The 24,715-nt window shown below is 46.8% G+C and overlaps 1 protein-coding gene across 1 annotated transcript; it reads right to left on the reverse strand.

The window, feature by feature from the left end:
• Positions 1–1,986: 1,986 nt before the first annotated feature.
• ZNF333 (zinc finger protein 333) lies at positions 1,987–24,589 on the reverse strand. Its single transcript, XM_035703405.2, is given in 10 exon segments — positions 1,987–4,048; positions 5,343–5,419; positions 6,498–6,593; positions 7,032–7,158; positions 7,812–7,900; positions 14,375–14,462; positions 15,646–15,762; positions 17,706–17,740; positions 17,743–17,787; positions 24,370–24,589. Coding segments are annotated over 10 exon segments (1,992 nt in total). The 3' UTR covers positions 1,987–2,950.
• Between the last annotated feature and the right edge of the window lie 126 nt (positions 24,590–24,715).

Below are 24,715 nucleotides of genomic sequence, written 5' to 3' on the forward strand. Positions count from 1 at the left end.
TCTATGAATAGGAAAAACAAATCTATGGTGACAGAAGTCAGAATACTTATTACCTGTGTATGGGGCTTATTGGCCAAGGTAGGGCCCAAAGGAAGCTTCTGGGGAGGTAAAATATTTAATATCTTGATATGGTGATATAGACATATAAAATTCACTAATGTACACTAGGATTTATGAACTTTTACACAAATTATACTTGTTAAATTTTTTAAAGATTTTATTTATTTGAGAGAAAGAGAGCACAAACAGGGGAGGGGGTTAGAGAGAGAGGGAGAAGCAGACTCACCCACTGAGCAGGGAGCCCAATGCAGAGCTGGACCCCAGGGACCCAAAATGCTCAGATCATGACCTGAGCCAAAGGCAGATGTTTAACCAACTGAGCCACCTAGGGTGCCCTAGAATTCTAAAATACAACAGGGCCCCTGGGTGGCTAAGTTAGCTAAGCATCTGACTAGATTTTGGCTCAGGTCATGATCTCAGGGTAGTGAGATCAAGCCCTGTGTCAGGCTCCACACTGGGTATGGAGCCTGCGTAAAACTCTCTCCCTGTACTTCTGCTCCTCCCTCTTCCTCTCTCTCTTCTTATAAAACAAAAACCAAAACCAAAAAAACAAAAACAGACCCCTGCGAGACTGTGAGAACAGGTACAAAGGAAGAAAAGTCCCCTAGGATAAAGCACTGTGTATAGCCCCTGGATTTGGGAGCCAGACTCCATCACTTACCACCTGTGTGACGGTTAACTCACCTTGACTGGCTGGGCCTCAGTTTCCTCATCTGTAAACTGGGGATAATAATGGTATCTACCTCAAATTGTGGGAATAAGTAACTTAGAAGATTCAAAGCTTAGAGTAGCATCTACTATCTTGGTAATAGTAAGCTCCAAATGACAACTGGCTGTTATGAAAATGAATGGTTGAATATTCATCAGTAGGGAGAAAGATGGTCACTCTAAGAATAAAAGGGACAATTTGCTGGAAACATCAAATATCAAAAATCCTCTCACTTAATTTACTGCTTCAAAATATTTAAATTTAAAGATTGACAGAATTACAAGATTCATTCAGCAATCATGGTGGGAGAGCTTAACATAGCTGTCTCAGTACAGTCAAAGACAGATATGGACTGAATGTTTGTGCCTCCCACCCACCCCCACCCAAATTCACATTCTGAAGCCTAGGTCCCTCTCAGTGATGGTATTAGGAAGTGAGGACTTCAGGGTGATTAGGTTATAAAGGTGGAACCCTCATGAATGGGATTAGTGCCCTTATAAAAGACACCCCACAGTGTTTCCCTGCTCTCTTTCTGCCATGAGGACCAGGCAAAATGATGGCCATCTATAAATCATGAAGCAGGCCTCACCAGACATTAAACCTGCCAGCATCTTGATTTTGGACTCCAGACTCCAGAACTATGAGAAAAAGGCTCTGTTGTTTATAAGCCCCCAGTCTACAGTATTTTTGTTATACAGCCCAAACAGATTAAGATATTGATCAATATGCATAAATGTATAGATTTTGAAACACAAATCATATGCTCAATTTAGTGGACATATGTAAAATACAATGCACTGATTTCAACCATCAGTGAAGCATTTATGAAAACTGACCCTATACTAAGTCCATCAGTTAGATACTGCATTCAGCCATAATAAGCCAAACCCCTACCCTTTCCCACCCCTTCCCCAAAATAGCAATGTCATGTAGGGTATTATGCTGAGTGAAATAAGTCAATCGGAGAAGGACAAACATTATATGTTCTCATTCATTTGAGGAATATAAATAATAGTGAAAGGGAATAGAAGGGAAGGGAGAAGAAATGGGTAGGAAATATCAGAAAGGGAGACAGAACATAAAGACTCCTAACTCTGGGAACCAAACTAGGGGTGGTGAAAGGGGAGGAGGGCGGGGGGTGGGGGTGACTGGGTGATGGGCACTGAGGGGTGCACTTGACGGGATGAGCACTGGGTGTTATTCTGTATGTTGGCAAATTGAACACCAATAAAAAATAAATTTATTATTAAAATAAAAAAAATAAAAATAAAAAATAAAATAAATTAAAAAAAAAAAAAAGAAGCGCATCTTTTTCATGTAAGAAGATGTCCAGAAACAAACAGTCCAGGGCAGCCACACAAAAATATCAACTGGGGAACCAGGTTGGTTGTGACTTCTGGCCATACTCTCTTTAGCCTGTAGCTTTTACCCTCATGGCCATGGGATGGCTCCTCAAGCACAGGACATCATATCTGTTTATACAAAGGGCAAGAAGTGGAAGGATCTGGCTAAATGTTCCTTTGCAACATCTTCCCAAGGAGTCACACCCAGTGACTTACACTTAGAATGGCCAGGTCTGAGGGACATGGCCTCCCCTGGCTGCAAGGACCAGGAGATAGAGGTTTAATAGTTCATGTTACCAATCTGAACAAAAAAACCTAAATGCTTTTGTAAGGAAGAGGGACAATTTTGATAGGCAACTAGGAAGATATGCCACTCTAAAACAAAACAGATACCTAACATTCAATAACATAAAGACCATATTCTCTGCTCGTAATATAATTAAATTAGAAACCGACAATAAAAAGGCAACTAAAAAAAAATTACCCATATACATATACATGCAGGAACTTTCCAGAAGGATAGAAATTTCTAGATCTTAAGTGGCGTGTTGGCTACATATACATATGTACACCTGTCAGAGTCCTCCAACTGTATACTTAAGATTTATGCACTTCACTCTAAGTAATGATACCTCTAAAAATATACTCATGTCCTGTTATTTTAAAATCTAATTACAAATAACTCATGGGCCAAAGAATAAGTGATAATAGAAACTAAGACAACATTCAGATTTCAACCAAAATGAAAATATTATACATCAAAACATGTGATGTGGTGAAACATGTACTATGGCAGATGATTATAGCCTGGAACGTATATATTTTCAAAACTTGGAAGTCAATCAGCAAGAGGCCCATCAAATGGATGGGACACTGTTAAAGGCAGACCACCATTCCTAACCTTCTCTCTCCCAGCGTGAATCCTTTTATGCACAGTCAGTGAAGAGCTGTGCCTGAAGGCCTTCTCACACTGGTTGCATTCATAGGGTTTCCCTGCAGTGTGGGTTCTCACATGCACAATAAGGTGTGAAGACTGACCAAAGGCTCGCCCACACTCCTGACAGGCATAGGGCTTCTTGCCGGTGTGGGTCCTTGTGTGTTTCCTGAGGGAGGAAGGTTCACTGAAGGCACGCCCACATTCCTGGCACACGTAGGGCTTCTCTCCAGTGTGGGTTCGCATGTGACTTTTGAGCGTTGAGAGGCGACTCAAGACCTGCCCACAGGTAGCACACTCATACAGTTTCTCCCCAGTGTGTATCCTCTTGTGCACATTCAGATGAGTGCTTGTCCGGAAGGGCTTCCCACACTGGTTACACGCATATGGCTTCTCCCTGGTGTGAGTGCGCAGGTGTGTCTTCAGAGACGAGTGCTCCCTGAAGGCTTTCCCACACTGACTGCATCCAAAGGGCTTCTCTCCAGTGTGAGTCCTCACATGACTCCTCAGAGACGATGGCTGATTAAATGCTTTCCCACAGTCCTTACATTCATAGGGCTTCTCACCGGTGTGGTTTCGCTGGTGCAGAATGAGGTTAAAATTCCTCGTGAAGGTTTTCCCACACTGGGCACATTCGAAGGGCTTCTCTCCAGTGTGAGTCCTCAGGTGGCGCCGCAGATTGGAGGAATACTTGAAGGCTTGCCGACACTCCTGACATTCAAAGCACTTCTCCGCAGTGTGAGTCTTCTCGTGCCTGATTAGGTCGGAGCTGTATCTGAAGGATTTCTCACATTTGTTACACGCATAGGTTTTGTCCCCACGATGGATTTTCTCAGGCACGATTAGGTGAGTGGACTGGAAGAAGGATTTTCCATTCTCAGGGCATTCATAGTGGTCTCCCCCAGCGTGAATTCTCTGGTACTGGAAGAATGGTTTGATGCCATGAAAGGCTTCCCCAAATTCACTGTATTTATAGAGTTTTTGTCCAGTCTGAGGTTGCTCCTGTCAATTGAAGAAAAAAGGAAGACCAAAGGCTTTATTACATTCATGGACACTCTCCCCCAGCTGAATTATGGGTTGGGAAAGGGCATTTCTGTCACTGAAGCTTTTACCATTTTAGTGAGTCTGGATCATTTCTACCTTGAGTCCCTTCAAGTGGCCACTCTCCCACAAAGAGCTCATTTTCATTACTTTCATGTGGTCTCTAAGATGCAGAGTTTTGCTGAGTTAAGGGCAAATTAAGTTTTAAACATTTGATATCACTGGCCAGGGAAATACAAATCAAAACCACAATGAGATACCACCTCACACCAGTGAGAATGGGGAAAATTAACAAGGCAGGAAACAATAAATGTTGGAGAAGATGTGGAGAAAGGGGAACCCTCTTGCACTGTTGGTGGGAATGTGAACTGGTACACAGTCACTCTGGAAAACTATGTGGAGGTTCCTCAAAGAAATAAAAATAGACCTGCCCTACCACCCAGCAATTGCACTGCTGGGGATTTACCCCAAAGATACAGATGCAGTGAGATGCTGGGACACTTGCACCCCAATGTTTATAGCAGCAATGTCCACAATAGCCACACTGGAAGGAGCCTCGGTGTCCATCGAAAGACGAATGGATAAAAAAGATGTGGTATATGTATACAATGGAATACTAGCCATTAGAAATGACAAATACCCACTATTTGCTTCGATGTGGAGGGACCTGGAGGGTATTATGCTGAGTGAAATAAGTCAATCGGAAAAGGACAAACATATGGTCTCATTCATTTGGGGAATATAAAAATTAGTGAAAGGGAATAAAGGTAAAGGAGAGAAAATGAGTGAAAATATCAGTGAGGGTGACAACATGAGAGACACCTAATTCTGGGAAATGAACAAGGGGTAGTGGAAGGGGAAGTGGGCGGGGGGTTGGGGTGACTGGGTGATGGGCACTGAGGGGGGCATTTGGCAGGATGAGCACTGGGTGTTATGCTGTATGTTGGCAAATTGAACTCCAATAAAAAAAATTGATATCTATTCACATGTATGAACATGGCTGCTTGGGGGAACTCTGGGAAGATACATGCCTTGATTGACGTAGAAGGTTCTCCCCAACTCATGACATTCACAGACTCAAGAACCTGCTTTCCCTGGGTGAGCACCACTCACATTGAATCAATCAATCTCTCTCTCTCTCTCTCTCTCTCTCTCTCTCTCTCTCTCTCTGACCTCTTGTACTACTTTTCTAAACTACAGCAACCCCAGACTTGTCCTACAACAGAGGACCAATAAAAATCCTTGGGCACCTTACCCTTTTCATGCCAATGGATGAAATCTCCGCAAAAATATCCTGGTTGGAAATTGAATCTTGGGGTTGGAGTGGAGGTTCTGGAATGAGGAAGAAAAGAAAAATTCAGTGCACAGGGAAGGTAACTGTGAGGTCAAAGCAACCAAACAAGTAAGCAGGACACATGTAGGTTTTCTTTTTTAAAAACTGTTTCTGGGGGCACCTGGGTGGCTCAGTCAGTTAAGTGTCTGATTCTTGATTTCCACTCAGGTCATGATCTCAGGGCCGTGGTTTCAAGCACTACATCAGGCTCTGCACTCAGTGGGGAGTCTACGTGAGAGTCTCTCTCCCTCCCCCTCAGCCCCTCCTCCCACTCATGTACATGGGCTCTCTCTCACAAATAAAATTTTTTTAAAAAATAAATAAAGGAAAAATAAATAAATAAATAAATAAATAAATAAATAAATAAATAAATAAATAAGTAAGTAAGTAAGTAAGTAAGTAAGTAAGTAAGTAAGTAAATGAATGGATCCCTGGGTGGCGCAGCGGTTTGGCGCCTGCCTTTGGCCCAGGGCGCAATCCTGGAGACCCAGGATCGAATCCCACGTCGGGCTCCCGGTGCATGGAGCCTGCTTCTCCCTCTGCCTGTGTCTCTGCCTCTCTCTCTCTCTCTCTCTCTCTCTGTGACTATCATAAATAAATAAAAATTAAAAAAAAAAAAAACTGGTTCTAACTATGGGAGGAAATTGTGAAGAGGAATGTATCAAAGAGTAAAGGAAATTTTAAGGTATTTGGTTATGTAAGGAGTCACATAACCATAGGAACAAGGAATGGAGATGATAGATAGGTTACGAGAGAAAGTTCTGTGACAATTGAGACTGAAATTGAGAGAAAGTATTAGCAAGAACATATGGTGCGGAGGCCCTGGATAAAGCATACACGTGCTATATACATATAAAAGACACACGTGATGAAATATGCACGTGGAAATGATAAATATGAAGAGTAAGTAGGACAAGTCATTCTAGGGTGCCAAAGTAAAGTATTAGAGATAAAAAGGAGAGGAGATGGACTCCAGGAAAGATTCCATCAAGGGCACTGAAAGTGTTTCCCTTACTGACAATTTCCAAACCTAACACTCATCCGAGCTGATGCTCAGATGATCTGCCTGCTGCTCACCTGGATGGGTTCCTGGGAAGATTCTTCTCTCAGTGGGCCACAGCTCTTCTCCTGGCTCCAAATGGGAAAACATACTAGGTTTGCCTAGCTGATCACCTGCTCATGGGGAAAGATGCAGGATGTGAGCAGACCATGCCTGCCATTAACCAAGGTCAATATTCTTAAGTCTTTAGGACCACTGGGGATGGGAAGAGCAAAATGAGCACACCTACATTCTCATGGGCATAGCAGAGCTCTTTCACTAAGGAACCGAAGTACAAGCTCCCTCACTGGGTCCCAAAGGACAATGGGATTTTCCAATACACAAAACCCAGGGCCTCACTCAGAGACACATGTGAAAATCCCAGAAACTTTTAACCATGGAGAAACAGAGCAGCAGAGAGATCTTCATTTCCACAGGGAAGCCCCTAGACTGCAAACACCATGAGAGCAGGATTTGTCTCTTTTTCACCTCTTGATTTCCCAAACCAGCACACTCCGGGAACCTGTAGGTGCTGCAGGAGTGCGCAGATGAAGTAACGAGCCTGGCCTTACCCACAGAGGCCAGGTTCCTATAATTCTCCAGCATCACATCTCTGTACAGGTTTCTCTGGGCAGAGTCCAGAAACATCCATTCTTCTGGGGTGAATAACACAGCCACATCTGCAAAGGTGACTGGTTCCTGAAACACATATCCATTACGGGTCAGCCAGTGGCCACCCCTACCAATAGTCAAGGGGCTGAAGAGGGGCCAGCCAGCCTAGAGAAAGGAGACCCATGCAGAGGATTCTCAGACAGAGTTCTGAGGTTTCTCAGAATATTCCCTTTGGCTCAGGCCCCAGAACTAGAACTCTCCTCTATCTACTCTTTTCTCCCTGAGGGACAGCATCCAGAGGTGTGGCATCAAAGGCAACTAGCCAGGAAGCCATGGCAGTTTTATTCCCTTCTGGCTCCAGGGTCCAGCAGACCTGAGCATGTAACAGGAAAGAGAGAAGTATTTGGTAAATGACAACTGTTTGCCCTGAGAGACCATGAAGACTGGGAGGTAAGGACAGTTACCTAGGAGGTTCACATCCTTGCTCTGTTTTCCCTCCTGACACTCAGCAGAATGAGGCACTCCACAATGAGGGAAGGTCTGGATGAAACAGTGAGAACATTGCCTGCATTGTCCCACACACCTCCCCCTCCGCTACAAGAGGTCCAGTGCCTGGAGGCCTGGAGGCCTGGAGGCCTGGAGGCCTGGAGACCAGTCCTGTGGGATTGAGAAGATCCAGGCCAAGGGAGGAAGACATGGGCCCAAGCAAGAAAGAAGAGGAAGAGGGATTTCTTACTTACCTGCAGACAGGTGATCAGTACCCCAGGAGCCACAGCTTCCTCCTCTGTGTTCTCCTTCTGGAGCCAGGCGGGGTCCTGCGCAAGCAGAACTACAGAAGATGGAAGCCATGTGGTCTAGTGAGTATACTCACAGGACCAAGTGCTGCCCACCCCGAGCGCAAGTGACACATGCACACACATATGCACATACTCACAGGGACCACACATGTATGGGAGACACACACACGCATTCACATGCACTTACATGCTTAGGCACATGTTCGCACACACACAAGTACACACACAGAATCCACACAGAGACACAAAACATACATGTGCATGCACATACACATACAAACAGGCACATGCACACAGCAACAGACACACAGATACACAGGCGCGCGCGCGCGCACACACACACACACACACACACATTTCTTCTATTCCAAATCTCTGGAGTCACAGTCTCAATTCACCAACAGACTCTGGAGTTTCTGGGGCACCCCCCCACCGCCCCTTGATTCAGCCCTGGGGCAGCATTTCCTCCCTAGCTGCTTGGACCCTTCCTCTGCTCCACTCTGCAGGGCCAGGAGCACCCCAAGACGTACCACAAGTAGGGGACAGAGGAGCTGCCACCACCCCAAGTCTGTCGGTGAGAAGGCATCGTCTCCCCTTCCTGCCTTCAACTCCTCCATCCCCACGGGGCCCCTGGCTCCGGCCTATTACAGATGAGCAAGTGACCCTGCACACACACACCATCCCTTATCTCCCTGCACCCTCACCTCCCCCCATGATGGGAACCTCCCCGTCAGAAATTAACCCTCACCTAAAATATAATGCATATCACACAAATAAATAAAATAAATTGCAGATAATAAAAAAAGAAAACCTGAACCACATCCAATCTCTGACCCCACGTATTCCTGTCCAGGGACTGCTGTAACAAAGTACCGTAAACTGAGAGGCTGAAAGCCACAGACTGTCTCTCGGTTCTAGAGGCCAGAAGTCTAAGACCAAGGTGTCAGCAGGGCCGTGCTCCCTCTGAGACTGAGCAGAATCCCTCCTCGCCTCTCTCTGGCTTCTGGCGGTGACTCTGGAATCCTGGGTGCTCCTTGGCCTCAGCTGTGTCCCTACAACCTCTGCGTCCATTGTCATATGGCCATCTTCTCCCCTGCGTGTTCCTATCTCCTCCTGACACTTTCTCTTCTTCACAGGACACCAGTCACATTGGATGAGCCCCCCTGCCTCTGCCCATCCCGACCTCACCTTAACATGATGGCAGCCACAGAGACCTATTCTAAGTAAGGTCCCAGTCCCAGGTGCTGATGGTTAGGACATACATATACCTTTTTGGGGGCCCACATTTTAAGACAAAACACTCTGCTCTTCCTTCTACATACTGTTTTTGTTCCCTACCCACTGGTTTGGTGCGGGGGGGGAGGGGGGTACAAATGGTTGTCCATTTGCAACCAACCACTGTCTATTTCCTCACCTCCTGCTCACTCACGATCACCATTCCAAGGACAGGCACCTCACTTGGGCCACCACCACCTCATCCCTGATGAGGGTCTAGTCTATGTTTCTGGTCATCCAATTCCTCCACCTTGAAGCCCACCCTCCCCAGGCTTCAATGACCACGCCCCCAGCTCCGTCTCCTGTACGAGACCCTCACCCTTCTCAGTTCCCTCAGCCTCTGCCTTAGCAGGCCATCTCACCCACTCTGGGCATCAGTTCCCAACCCAGCCTGACCAGGCCCAAGCCCCCAGACTGATTCTCTCCCCTGAACTCCGGCCCCACCTCCACACCACCAGCTCATGTCCCCACTCATCTTTCCAGGGGATTCATCCACCATGAGCTGGGAGGCAGGGTGGCTGCCATCACAGACAGAGGCTGCTGTTAGGCCTTGAACTTGACCTGCTGGGTTTTGAGATTGCTTGGGACATGACCCCTTCCTTCTCTCCCTTTGAGAGAGGGAATGTGTACACTGTGCATGTCTCACCAATGTCTTTTGGAAGCAGAGGACTTGTTTTCTCATTTCACAGGTTCATAGATGAAGAACAATTTTGCCCCTGGGAGACACCACACCTGAGTCTCATCCATGCCCAATTTAGATGATTCATATGAGGATTTGAGGGCTTTTGAGTTGATGTGATTTGAGGCTTACAGCTGATGCTGAAATGGGTAAAAACTTTAGGGGAGTCGAGATCATCTGAATGTATTTCGTATGTGGGGAGGACACAAATTTGAGGGTAGGGGGACCAGAGGGCAGAGCGTAATGGGTTGAGTTGTGTCCCCCAAAAAACTATGAAGTCATAACTCCCCAGTACCTCAAAATGTGATCTTATTTGGAAACAAGGTCTTTGTTTTTTTTTTTTTTTTTTTTTTTTTTTAAAAAGTTTTTTTTTTTTTTTAATTTTTATTTATTTATGATAGTCACACGGGGGGGGGAGAGAGAGAGAGAGAGAGAGAGAGGCAGAGACACAGGCAGAGGGAGAAGCAGGCTCCATACACCAGGAGCCCGATGTGGGATTCGATCCCGGGTTTCCAGGATCGCGCCCTGGACCAAAGGCAGGCGCCAAACCGCTGCGCCACCCAGGGATCCCGGAAACAAGGTCTTTGCTGATATGATGAGCTAAGACAAAGTCACAGTGGAATGGAATGAGCCCCAAACACAGTATGACTGGTGTCCGAAGAAGAGAAAAGACAGAAGCAGGGACAACGCAAGGGCAGGGGGCAACATGACAACCAGTCAGAGATCCAAGTGATGTAGCTACAAGCCAAGGAACACCACGGATAGCCACCTGCCACCAGATGCAAAGAAGGAGACTCCCTACAGGCTTCACAGAAGCATGGCCCTGCCAATGCCCTGATTTGAGAATTCTGGCCTCTAGAAATGTGAGATATGCATTTCTGTTGTCTCATCCCTCCACCCCCCCACCCCACCCCACCCCCGACCTCCCATAATCTTATTCTCAAAGCCTATTCTCCTTCCAATGTCTCTGATCTCAGGAAGGAACATCCCTGCCTCAGATGGGAAATCTCACCCTTGATACTCTGCTGACCCCAACAATTAATCCAAAAAAAAACCCACCTCTGATGATGAGATGATGGCATCTCTACAGGGAACACCCACCTCCCCCCCACTCCCACCCCACACCCCTTCCTCCTACCCCTGTCCCCACCATCGCTAATGCCACATCAGGCCTTCCCCTTTTGAATCTACAGAAAAGTCACTCCCTCAGAGTGCCTCCCCTCCCCAGTATCCTTTTCTCTAGAAGGACCCTCCCCCTTTCCTCACAGCCCCTACCTATTTGTAATCATATGGTTATTGGCTTCCTTGGGCATGTATCTTCTGCTACCCTCATGGGATTGGAAGCTTCTTCAGAAGGACAAGCCTGGGTCCCTTCCCTTTTACACCCCACCCCACACTGTGCTTGGCACATGAATGCTCTGGATTGTCTGGTAAATGAAAGCATACAGGATTCACCGAATTAACTCAACCAACCTCCTGCATATGTCTTAAATCACTGCACAGCTCCCTACCATGTAGACAAGAATTAACACAACAAGCCTGACTGCTGGCCCCTGGGAACAAGGATTTCCAAAGGGTTCCCACCACCCTAACTGGTAAGAGGGTCTCAGTCTGCTTAAACTGTTTCTACAAACACTGTGGTTTATACTGAACACTTGCTTTCCTTCCAGAAGTCTGGTACATGCTGACAGGAGTCAGGTTCTTGTTGGGCAGAGGGTGGTGACGTGACCAGCCCCAAGTGAAAACCCTGGGCACCAAGTCCCTACTCAGCTTCCCTATAAACATCACCTCACATGTGTTGTCACAGCTTGTTGCTGGGGGTATTAAGCAAGTCCTGAGTGACTCCACTGGCCGAGGACTCCAAAGCTTGTGCCTGGACTCCCCCAGACCTCACCTAATGCTCCAGTGGACTCAGCTCTGCACCCCTTCATTGTAATAAATCACCACCATGAGTACAACTGTGGGCTGAGGCTAAGAGTCCTAGCAAATGGCTACAACCAGTCGTGGTCTCAGGGACCCTGCCACACCCACTCTGCACTCATCACTGACCTAGGCCACTACCACTCCATTCCTCACTGCTTCCAACCAATGCTCGGATCCTCCCTGAGGCCCCACCACCTTCCAGGTGCTGGAGGGTTCTACTAAAACTGCAGATGCATGAACAACTCACCCAAACACATCCCTGGCTCCTGGAAGCCTAGGCATGTAGCCCCTGAATGATTCAGAGCCCAATCCTCTCCAGTCAGCTCACACCACTCTCCCCTTCCCTATGCTCCCTTCAAAGAGCCTTCTGTGGGCACCCTGGGTACACCAGGCTCTCCGCCTGCCTCCCACCCTGAGTAATCTTACACATGCCATTCCTTGGCCTGAAATCCTCCCCCCAAACCTTCTCCAAACAACTCAACACCTTGCCAAGCTAAATGATACAGGAATTATCAGGGTCTAAGCCAATACTCATCCCCCAGGGCACATGTGGCAAAGTCTGGTATCTCAGTCAGCTCCACTACATAACAAAATACCATCAATAGGGCAGCTCAAATGGTAGAAATTTACTTCTCACAGTTCTGGAGGCTGGAAGTCTGAAAGCAGGGTGCCAGCACAGTTGAGCTGGTGAGAGCTGTCTTCCTGGCTTGCATGCAAAAGCCTTTTCACAGTGTCCTCACATGGCAGAGAGAGCTCTGATGTCTCTCCCTCTTCTTGTAAGGACACCAGTTCTATGGGATTGGGACCCCACTCTTGTGACCTCATGCAACCTTAACCACCTTCTTAAAGGCCCAGCATCCATCCAATACGGTCACATGGGAGGTTAGGACTTCAGTATATGATCTTGGGGGGGAGGGGATGCGGGCAGGGACCAGCCACAACTTCTGGAGACATTTTCAGCTGTCATGACTAGGGGCTTTTATAGGCTTGATTGTGTCCCTCTAGAAAATTCATAGAATGAAGTCCTAATTAACACCCAATACCTCAGAATACAACCATATTTGGACATGAGGTCTTTATTTTTTTTTAAGATTTTATTTATTTATTCATAGACACAGAGAGAGAGAGAGAGAGAGAGAGAGGCAGAGACGCAGGCAGAGGGAGAAGCAGGAATCATACAGAGAGCCTGACGTGCGACTCGATCCAGGATCTCCAGGACCACGCCCTGGGCTGCAGGTGGCGCTAAACCGCTGCACCACCGGGGCTGCCCTGGACATGAGGTCTTTAAAGAGGTAATTAAAATGAGGTCAGTTGGGTGGGCCCTAATCCAATATGACCGGTGTCCTTATAAAAAAATAAAATTTAAAATATGTACACATATAGAAAAAGAAAACACAAGAAGATAACCATCTACAAGCCAAGGACGGATGTCTGGAATAGATCACAGCCCTGAGAAGAACCAATCCTGCCAATCCCTTGATCTTGGGCTTCTGGCCTCGAGAACTGTGAGAAAACAAGCTTTTGCTGTTGAGCCACTCAGAGCGATCCTTTGGTATGGCAACCCTGGGGGACGAATTCAGGAGGCACTACTGAGTCTAGTAGGAGGTCAAAGATGCTGCGAAATGTCCTACAATGCCCCGAATGGCCCCATCAGAGAGATAAGACCTCCATGTCAGTAGTGCTGCAGGTAAGAACCCATGGTCTAACTTCAAATTGCCCAAAACTCCTCTCTGCCCCCCAGATAAAATCCTTGTGTTACACACTTCCATTGTATTCTGGACTTCGTTGAAAAATCTGACCACCCAGGCAGACTGTGAGCTCCACGGGGAAGAGGTCAATGTTTCGTTTGAGATTGTCTCCCAGTGCCCACCTCATCACAGGGTAGCCAACTAGAGCACTTGGAAGAGTACTTCAAGAGCACAGGGTACTCCAAGTACTTCAACAGTACCTCAAGTCAAAGTCTTGCCCAGAAAGCTTACCAAAAAGACATAGAAAAGCAGCACATCACATAATCTAAGAATTAGATTCTTTCCGTCAATCATATAAAAGATTCCAAATGCAAGACTGGATGATACTATTCAGAAACAAAATATATTACTCTCACTAGAAGACAAGACGGAAGGAAATAAATGCCTTGAAATTAAAGCTAAGATGTTATTTATCCTCCAGAATTAATTATTTTCCCCCACTGCTCAGGACAGGTGGCTTGTTTTAACCTCATTCTTTATAAAGCTCAGTTAAAACATATGTCATTTACAGTAAATTCTTTATAAGCTCATTCTTTATAAGCTCAGTTAAAACATATGCCATTTAGAGTAAATTCAATAGTCACCTTCAGCACCAACAAAATTGCGGAGAATTTAACCTTGCCCACAAAGAGGTCTGGACTTTGCCACAGCTGAAGGGGGGGTCTGCTCTTTCTTAACAGAAAGACCAAAGACCAGAAAAGATTCCTAGCCGTCAATCCTGAAATACTGCCCTTCCTCCTGAATGCATAAAGAATGGTGATATGACTTTACATATTCTCTTCTTATGGTACAGGGAAAGGAACGGGGGAGATGCACGTTCCCAAACACAACACAGCATGGCAGGTCTCCCAGGCCACCGATTCCACTGGGCATTCACTCACCAGAACCCCCAGCCATCCCCAGCTCAGGGACACCCAGTGGAGGCACCGGCATGGCCACCCTCTGAATCTGCAAGGCTGCCTTCAGCCCCTAGACAGAGAGACAGGAACAGATCAGAGTCACACAATCAATGGCATCCACTCACAGCTATATTCACCCTGACTGAATTTGCAAGACTGACCCTGCTCTGGGCAGCACACTGAGAAAATTGAGACATGCCCAATATAGCCTGTCCAGACTAAACCAACTCATGAGTACAAAACTAATCACTGTGCTAGAATTTCAACTCCAAAATGGGGTGGGGAGGGGGCCCAAGTTGAGGGAGGCAACCCCTGAGCAGCCTCCAGCAGTGGGGAAAAGGCTGGAGGCAAAGAGAGACGTGGATGGCCAGCAGGCTGATGGGCGGTGGGAGGACACAGAGGAGGACCTGCACACACGAGGCTCAGTCAGTAAGTCATTCCCAGGAGGAAACTCTGTGGTAGGAGAAAGAATCTGAACGCTCCTCCTTGGCTGAGCCTTCAGGAAAAGGTGTCTGACCTGACTTGTATTTCTAAGGGATGTCTTTAGACTCTGTGTCCAGGGTGGGGCCCAGTAGAAATGGGAGCCTGTAGGGAGCAGTTCCAGGGGTCCCAGAGAGCTAACAGTGGCTCTGGGCAGGGTGGCAGTGGGGACAGCAGGAGCAGTCAGACATAAGGCATACTTTGGGGGCAAAAGTTTGCAGGACTTGGTGATGGATGTGAGGAAAATGTGGCAGGTCCCTTGAGGCAGATGATGGACAGAGGCAGGTAGGAGTAGCCCTTCTCCCCGGGTTGGGGTGGGGTGGACTCAAAGCACTCCTCAAAGTGTCCTTCTCTGATCCTCTCTCTCCACCTCAGGATGGAAACATAGGGCCCTGAGCTAAGAGCTCAGTCACCAGTCTGGACACTCTCCACGCAGCCCTGGGATCATAGGACCACTCACTGCTGCAGGTTTCAAGGCCATGTGAGGAGTGAGGGTGGCAGGAATGGTGGAGGAAAGGCTGGACCAGGGGAGGCAGGGCCATGGCTCTGGGTGCTAGCTCCTCCCCCTGGCCAGCACTGGGCCTGCCACCACCCTAGGGACACAGAAGTGCTGGGGCCTGTTCAGTAGCCTAGGCCTCCAGCCTGTCCCCAGGTCCCAAGAGTTGATCCTAAATTCTTCCCTCTCCTCCTGCCACCCCATTTGCAGAAATCCTGAACGCCCAGCCTTTCTAGTTGGAGCTGGGCCCTCACAGTAAACATCCCTCCAGGCTTACGATATATCCAGAAGACCAAGGCGACACCTGGAGAGCCAGCCGGTCCTCTGGAATTGAAGGTGTCCCCCTGCCTTCAATTGTGGGTCTGATCTGCATCCTCAGGTCCGGCCCTGGCCCCTAGGAGAAGGCACAGAGGGGACTGAGCAGGACAGAGGTAGCACTGAGGCTTCTCTGGGCCTGAGGGCCCAGCTTTGGGGTAGTATCATCAGGAGGTGGCATGCAGGTCTGGCAGCTTCAGACCTGGTAACTACCCCCTACTCCACTGTGGGAACCAGCCACTGGGGGTCTCAAGGACTCATCATGCTGCAGACACAGAGCTGGACTCGACCCTGTCTGGTTCTGGGGGGCCCTGGCTGGAGGTTAGATCACAGGCCCTCAGAGGCACTACAACTTGCTTTACTGAAGAAAGGCTAAGAGCCCTTGGTTCTGAATATGAATGTTGTTCTGTGTTTGTCCATTTGGCAGCCATCAATCAGAGGACCAAACTATTGACCAGAGCTGTTTACATCTGCACTGCCATCCACAGCCCATCCTCTAAATTCTGGCTATAGCCAATGCTCACACAAGCCAATTTCTTCCTGCTCTGAAACAGGGTGGAGGGGACACGGCATGGGGGTAGAGGGCTGGGCCTTGTACTCCCTCCCGGGGCCCATCTGCTCATCAAGACATGGGGGGCAGTGAGGGCCTGGAGTACCTGTGTTTGTGCCTTCACCAAACAAGCATTAACAAAGGGCTCTATAATGATGCAAAGGCTGCTCTGTGTGGGGTTACCGCAATGATACTGACACATGAGACCCCTGCAATCCAGCAGCTCCAGTATTTTCAGGCCTCAGGGCCTCAAAAGCAACACACCCTTTCCCAAGCAGCTGCTGGAGGACATTCTCCACCTAAACAAAAATGTGAGCCAACGGTGAGGAAGACCTGGGCAGTGAGGAGTGGTCTCAGCTGCCCTGGGGTCTGATGCAAGCCATGCAGGGATGAGGGTTTGAGCTGCCCTGCAGCCCACACCAGGCTGTGCAGGGCTGAGGCTCCGCATGCTCAGAGCAAAGCACTGAAACAGGCCTCCACCATCCAGGCCCTGCCACCCCATCCACTGGGCTGGTATCTCTGACACCTTGAGACTGACACCATCCATGACAGAGATGGAGGGCCACAGATTGAGGGAGCCCAGAGATTTCACTGGTTCTGGGACAAACAGGCCCAGCTTGAGGGTGAAACTGGACTCTGGACATCCTTCTCTCTAAACCCTAACCCTCACCTTTGAAATCCCCCAGAACGGGAACCCGAACCTTGCAAAAGACCTATGGTTAGAGGAGGCAGAAACTCAGGGCCAAAGTGGGGGTAGTGGGGCTCAGTGTGCTCCCTGGTGCACCAGAACATGCCAGCCGCCCCTGAAGGCTTTTCCACACTTTGAAAAGGGCTTATTTCCAGTGTCGGATCTCGACTTGTCTCCTAAATGGGGAGAGATACATGACAGCTCTCCCATGTCCTTTACAATCAGGGTGACCCTCTCTCCCAAAGATCTCTTGTCAGGTCTAGGTTAGAGTTCCTGCTGAAGCCATTCTGGAAGCGGCTGAATCATCTCTCCTGGCAAGGTGTGCGTGACAACAAAAACCTCACCAACACCGTAGAGCACCCAAGGCTGTTCCCCGTCCCGTTGAGGCACGCTTCCAGCATATTCAGAGGTGCGCCTTGCTTAGGTGGGTTGACGGTTCAAGGATGTGGAGAGTTTTCTACCATTTTGTGACTTCCATGGAGCTAATCCAACAGGCAGAAGAGTCCCATGACTGCTGACAGGTAAATCATACCACACAGTATCGATGTCTGACTCACACCAAAAGCAATGTTTACTTGAGGCAACGCTCGAGGAAGAAAGGATTTTGAGAGACAGACAACAGGGTTTGCCCAAATTCACATGTCGTAGCCACTCCCCTCAGACCATGTGGGAATGTCTTGAGCCAATGTCCCAAATGTCCCCAGCTCTGGTGTGCGTTTCCAACTCCCAAATTCCTCAGCTTCTCCTAAGGGAAGGAACAAGGATAATCCCCCATAAACCTTACCATTTGCAGATCATGGGATGAATCTTCCTCCAAATATCCTGCACAGGAGTAGATGCTTTGGATTTAAGTTGAGATTCCCAGTCTAAAATGAATTGGGGGGGAGGGAACGAAGTTCTTTCAGAAATAGTGATATGAAATTGACCAAGTTATTTATTTATTTGTTTATTTATTTATTGTTTTAAAGTACTCTTTTTTAAATATTTACCCTAAACTTGGGACAGCACTAAAAGGGAAGAAGACATCAAGAGCAAAAAAAAAAAAAAAAACTCTGAAGAGCACAGCTGTGTGCGGAATCTGGCTGACAGGAGTGTGGAGGGTGGAAATGAGAAACTGTCTTCCTAACTCGGGGAAATGAAGAAGGGGTAGTGAAAGGGGAAGTGGGCAGGGGGTTGAGGTGACTGGGTGATGGGCAATGAGGGGGTCACTTGGCGGGATGAGCACTGGGTGTTATGCTATATGTTGGCAAATTGAACTCCAATAAAAAAAATAAAAATAAAAAAACCTGCTACTTGTGGGAGAGAAGGGGAATTGCTGTAAAAAAAGAGAGAGAGAGAGAGAGAGAGAGAGAAACTATGTCTTATGTGGATTAAGACAGATGTCACTGGAAAGATTGCCATATCAAAGAAACAAGAAGCAATTAGACAAAGAACACACAAAGAAATGTTCAATTTCAAGAGGAACTGGACAGTAAGTGTGAGTTATGATGTGCAGCAAGAGGAACCCTCATCCACTGCCAGTGGGAATGTAAAATGGTGCGTGCACCTGTCTGAGAAAGAAGTTTGGTGGTTCCCCAAAAAGTAAATGAGCCAGCCACTCCACTCCTAAGTGTCAACCCAAGAGAACTAAAAACAAATCCAGATAAAATCTGGTACATGAATGTTCACTGCACTATTCACAAGAGCCAAAAAGTAGAAACAAACCAAATGTCTATCCACAGATGAACAGAAAAAATGTGATCTACTCATATGCTGGAAAAGTATACAGCCATTAAAAGGAATGAAGCTCTGACACACTACAATGTGAATGAACCTCGAAAACATCCCACTAATGAAAGAAGACAGAGACCAAAGGCCACATGTTGTATGATTCTCTTTATATGAAGTATTCAGAACAGGCAAATCCATAGAGAGAGAAAGCAGATGGGAAAGGGGGGTGACTGGTGATGGCAGCACAACTTTGTGAATATACTGAAAACCAGTGAACCGTATGTTTAGAGAGTGGATTCTATAGTATGTGAATATCTCAATTAAAAAAAAAAAAAAAAAAGAGGGCAGCCCTGGGTGGCTCAGTGGTTTAGCACAGCCTTCAACCCAGGGTATGATCCTGGAGACCCGGGTTCGAGTCCCACATCAGGCTCTCTTACAGAGCTCTCTGTGATGATGGGAATGTTGTATGTCTGTGCTTTCCAAAAAGGCAGCCACCAACATGTGTAGCTATTGAGCACTTGAGAAATGTGGGTCAGGCAACTAAGAAAAGGAGTTTCTAATTTAACTGAATTTTAGTTAATTTAAATTTATACAGACGAGTGTATTTTGGTAGGCCTCACAAGGGATGGTCCTGGTGTAGAACTCTGCTGCTGCCAACTCTTTAGAGTCAGACTGCAGACAGTCTGCAGTCAGACTCCAGAATTAGGTAGAGAGCCCTGGGGTCACTGTGGGGACCCTCCTCCCAACCCACCTCCAGAGGTCAGGCACTGAAAGAGGTCACCAGGTTCCCTGGGGCAAGGCCGAAGGTGCTCCACACTCCTCCTCCCCTTTCTTTCCTCAGTTTGGTGGGGGAGCGAGGAGAGAGGGAACAGGGCCCAGAGCACATAATCATTCTCCCCTCCCCACAATGATCCCGACTCCTCCAGTCCCCTCACCATGACACCAACGCCATGATTTAAGGTCTCATTAAGTGTCCTCCCTGCAATAAAAGAGGCTGAGGTGGGCAGCCTGGGTGGCTCAGGGTTTAGCGCCGCCTTCAGCCCGGGGTGTGATCCTGAAGACCTGGGATCGAGTCCCACATCGGGTTCCCTGCATGGAAACTGCTTCTCCCTCTGCCTATGTCTCTGTCTCTCTCTCTCTCTCTGTCTCTCTCATGAATAAATAAATAAATAAATCTTTTTTAAAATAATAATAAAAATAAATAAAAGAGGCCGAGGGGGGGAAAAAAAAAAGAAGAAGGGGAAGGGGGGAGAGGAAGGGGGGATGGGGAGAGGAAGGAGGGGGGAGGGGGAAGCAGCCCCTGCACAGAGGTTTGGCCCCTTTGGTATTTCCACTCCCATGGGCCTCTAGCAGGGCAGCCCAGCGAAAACCCTTATACAGAATCTTTCCCAATAAGCAACATATTGGGCCCAGAGCCAACTTCCAGACCACAGCCAATGATCATTTCTCGTGGTTCCTCTCACGTAATAAAAAGATTATTTCTCCTCTTATATTCTCTCAAAATACCTCTAACAGCCTCTACTTTTCCTCCACTGCCTCTTATCAAGGTGTGATTTCTAATTTATTTATTTAGGTGATTTTGCCTCTCCCTCTCCAACTATAATGTACATTCCCAAAATACAAACCTCTGTCCACCTTTATCAAGACTCCAAATCCTGCCACTAGCATAGCACTTGATACATACTAAGTACTTTACAAATGAGGGGTTGGCAAATTTTTCTTTAAAAGACCAGATAGTTAATATCTTAGGATTTGTGGGCCAAATGGCCTCTAAACCAGCAATTTAACTGTGATTGTAGCACAAAAACAGCCACCGACAACATGTAAACAAATGTGTCCCAATAAAACATTTTTTTATGGAAACCAGCACTGGGTCAGATTTGGCATAGTTTGCCAATCCCTGCTCTGTAACATGTGATAGAATACATAAACCATCAACCAAATTCTCTCAACTGCACCTCCTACATGCCTCTCAAACATGCCAACTTGGCCAATCCCACAATCATCATCAGGCCCCAACTACCAGCATGAGTCCTGAATTAATTCTAACTCACATATGGACTCTCCAGACACCTCATTTATGGCCAATTAAATTTCAATTCCCAGTACTAACATATATGGACTCTCCATATCTTCTTGTCCATCCTAAATGTCATGCTCAATCCAGGCCAGGTGTTTTGTCTAAATCGCAAACAAAATCATGTCATTCCCCTACTTAAAACTGATTTGGGGGGAATCCCTGGGTGACTCAGCGGTTTGGCGCCTGCCTTTGGCCCAGGGCGCAATCCTGAAGTCCGGGGATCGAGTCCTGTGTCAGGCTCTCGGCATGGAGCCTGCTTCTCCCTCTGCCTGTGTCTCTGCCTGTCTCTCTCTCTCTCTCTATCATGAATAAATAAATAAAATCTTTAAAAAATAAAAATAAAATAATAAAATAAAATAAAATAAAATAAAATAAAATAAAATAAAATAAAATAATAAAATAAAATAAAACTGATTCGGTGGTAGGGCACCTAGGTGGCTCAGTCAGTTAAGTGTCTGACTCTCAATCTCAGCTCAGGTCTTGATCTCTGTGTCATGAGTTCAAGCTCCATGTTGGGGTCCACCCTGGGTGTGGAACTTCCTTCTAAAAAAAAAAATTAAGTTTAAAAAAACTGATTCAGTGGCCTTAGAACAGGTCCAAAGTTTACCACAGCTTTTAGGGCCCTACACACCTCTCCAACCTGGCTCATCCAATCTACACTTTGTTTTCTCTACTTTAGCTGTCCCTCTTTTCTCAACTCCTGAACACGCCAGGCCTTGTCTTGCTGAGAGACTGTGCATCTGGAATGTTCTCTCAAATCTCCTCCCTACTCTTACTCCAGAGTCTGAACCCTTGTCTAGCTATATGCGGCTCATTTGGGGGATTCAAACATTTGTCCCTTGTAAGAGGTTTTTCCTGACCTCCTCCCCATGTTCTCCTGTTCCATGTTTCCGTATCACCCTGATCGCCATTAATTTAAGGTAGAATAAAACCTCCACAGAGGCAAATATTATATCTATTTCAGTCACATTGTTTCCCCTCTGTACAAGGCCCAGTTCATAAAGGGCATCCCCGATGGAAATGTGCCAAACAATCCACATTCTCCAAGAACAATACAGCAGAGACAGCCTAAGAAGGAACTCAGCTGCACAGACACACAAAACAAATGTAATACCACAAAATCAAAGATTAAAATGGGCCTTCATATAAGATAAATCAACACTAGACAGATGTCTTTAAAAAACAATGTTAAAATCAACAAAACTAAAAGATAACCTAAAGATATTTGCAAATACCATATCGAATAAAGGGCTAGTATCTAAGATCTATAAAGAATTTATCAAACTCAACACCACTGGGTGTTATACTATATGTTGGCAAATCGAACTTCAATAATATATATATATGTGTGTGTGTGTATGCATATATTAAATATATATACAATAATATATGTATTAAAATTTTTTAAAAAAACACCCAAGAAACAAACAATCCAGTCAAGAAATGGGCAGAAGACATGAACAGACATTTATCCAAAGAGACCTACACATGGCCAACAGGTACATGAAAAAATGCTCCATAGCATGTCACCAAGGAACTACAAATCAAAACCACAATGAGGTATCACTATACACCGGTGAGAATGGCTAAAATTAGCAAGACAGTAAACAACAAATGTTGGCGAAGATATGGAGAAAGGGGAACTAACCCACTTAGTGGTGGGAATGCAACCTGGTGCAGCCACTCTGAAAAACAGTGTGGAGGTTCCTCAAGAAGTAAAAATTAGAGTACTTTATGATCCAGCAATTCTACTACTGGGTATTTACCCAAAAGATAAAATGTAGTGAAATGACGGGACCCCAGCACCCCAGTGTTCACAGCAGCAATGTCCACAATAACCAAACTGTGTTAGGAGCTGCAATGTCCTTTGACGGATGAACAAAGAAGATGTGGTCTATATACACAATGGAATATTACTCAGCCATCAGAGAGGACGAACACCTACATTTATGTCGATGTGGATGGAACTGGAGGGTACTATGCTGATGCTGAGTGAAATAACTCAATCAGAGAGAGACAATCATCATATGGTTTCACTCATGTGGAATATAAGAAATAGTAAAAGGGACCATAAGGGAAGGAAGGGAAACCAAATGAGGAAAAATCAGTGAGAAAGACAAACCATGAGAGGCTTGGCTCTGGAAAACAAACAGAGTTGCTGGAGGGGAGATGGGTGGGGAGACAAAGTAAGGGAGTGAAGGGCATTAAGGAGGCCATGTGATGTAATGAGCACTGGATGTTGTACTATATGTTGGCAAATTGAATTTAAATTTTAAAAAAGAAAGAAACAATGTTAAGTCTTTCTAAAAAGACAGGACAGAACCTGTGCTCTTTTTGAAAACAAGCACCTCACTTGTAAAACTGGTATCTGATGTCTACTTTTCTTCCAGACTTCTTTTCTTCATTTCTCAAAAGTTAGTTTTAACCCTATTATTTAAAAAAAGACATCCTATTTATGGCCAACTCAATTTCACCTCCTAGTACTAACAAAGCTAGATCACCTTTTTTTTCCTGAAGTCCCATATGTTTTTAAGCCTGGTGGTGATTCATCCACCAAGGCAGGAGCTTCCATGAGAAGAACTGAATAATATTCCTTTTCCTTGATGGTAAGACTTGTGACATAACTGGGAAATAGCTTTTCTTAAGATACTCTCATCTTGCAGTGAAAAACACTGATGCTCACAGACAAATTAAAAGCTCTTTCTCGGGTAGCCCGGGTCACTCAGTGGTTTAGTGCCACCTTCCGCCCAGGGCATGATCCTGGAGACCCGGGATCGAGTCCCACACAGGCTCCCTACATGGAGCCTGCTTCTCCCTCGGCCTGTGTCTCTGCCTCTCTCTCTCTCTCTCTATGAATAAATAAATAAAATATAAATAAATAAATAAATAAATAAATAAATAAATAATAAAAGCTCTTTTAAATGGAAGAAAGGAAGGAAAAAGAAAAATGAAAGGAAAGCTCAGTTAACAGGCTCCAAGCTAAGGGACTACAAACCATCAGTCACCAAAACAAAACACAAAAAAATTCTTGTCATCTAATTCATCCTTTGATAAAGGGTACAGGCCATTTTTTAAATTCACTTCACAGGGACCCTTGGGTAGCTCAGCGCTTGAGCCTTCCACTTAGTGAGTGATCCCAGGTCCTGTGATAGAGTCCCGCATTAGGCTCACCGCAGGGAATCTGCTTCTCTCCCGTGAAGAAAGAAGGAACGAAGGGAGGGAGGGAGGGTGGGAGGGAGATAGAGAAAGAGGGGAAGGGGAAGGGGAGGGGGAGAGGGAGGGGAAGGGGAAGGGGAGGGGGGGGAAAGGAGGCAGCCCAGATGGCTCAGCGGTTTAGCGCCGCCTTCAGCCCAGGTCCTGATCCTGGAGACCTGGGATTGAGTCCCACGTCGGGCTCCCTGCATGGAGCCTGCTTCTCCCTCTGCCTGTGTCTCTGCCTCTCTCTCTCTGTCTCTATGAATGAATGAATGAATGAATGAATGAATGAATGATCTAAAAGAAAAAGGAAAGGAGAAAGGAAAGGAATTCACTTGACAAGTCACTCACACCAAACGGCACATGCAGACTCAGACCTAACTTTCGAGTTGCAGAGCCAGAAGACATGAAACGTTCCCACGAAATAAAACGTGAGTTCCTAGTAAGCAGCTCCCTTGCATACGGGACGTAGGGTAGGGCCCTACAAATCCGGGAGGACGGGTGAAAGCTGGCCGGGCCGTGGCACCACACTCCTGAGCTGCGGGACCTGGACTGCACTCCGTGATTTCCCTTTCGAGGGATGGGCGACAGTCCTGCCAGCCCGGACAGCGGGTACCTGAGGGCAAGGGGCCGGGCCGAGGGTCGGGGGTGACGGTCGGGAGGCCGAGCACCGCGGGCCCCATCGCGGCCCGGGGAACACCACGGGGAGGAGGGGCCGCAGCCCGCGCGGCGGTCCTGGGCCCTCCGGCCCCTCCCGGAGCCCGCAGGGCCCTCCCCGCCTTCCCGAGGGGCAGGGCCGCACCTGCAGA

This window comes from Canis lupus, chromosome 20, assembly GCF_003254725.2.
Source record: "Canis lupus dingo isolate Sandy chromosome 20, ASM325472v2, whole genome shotgun sequence".
NCBI lineage: Eukaryota > Metazoa > Chordata > Mammalia > Carnivora > Canidae > Canis > Canis lupus.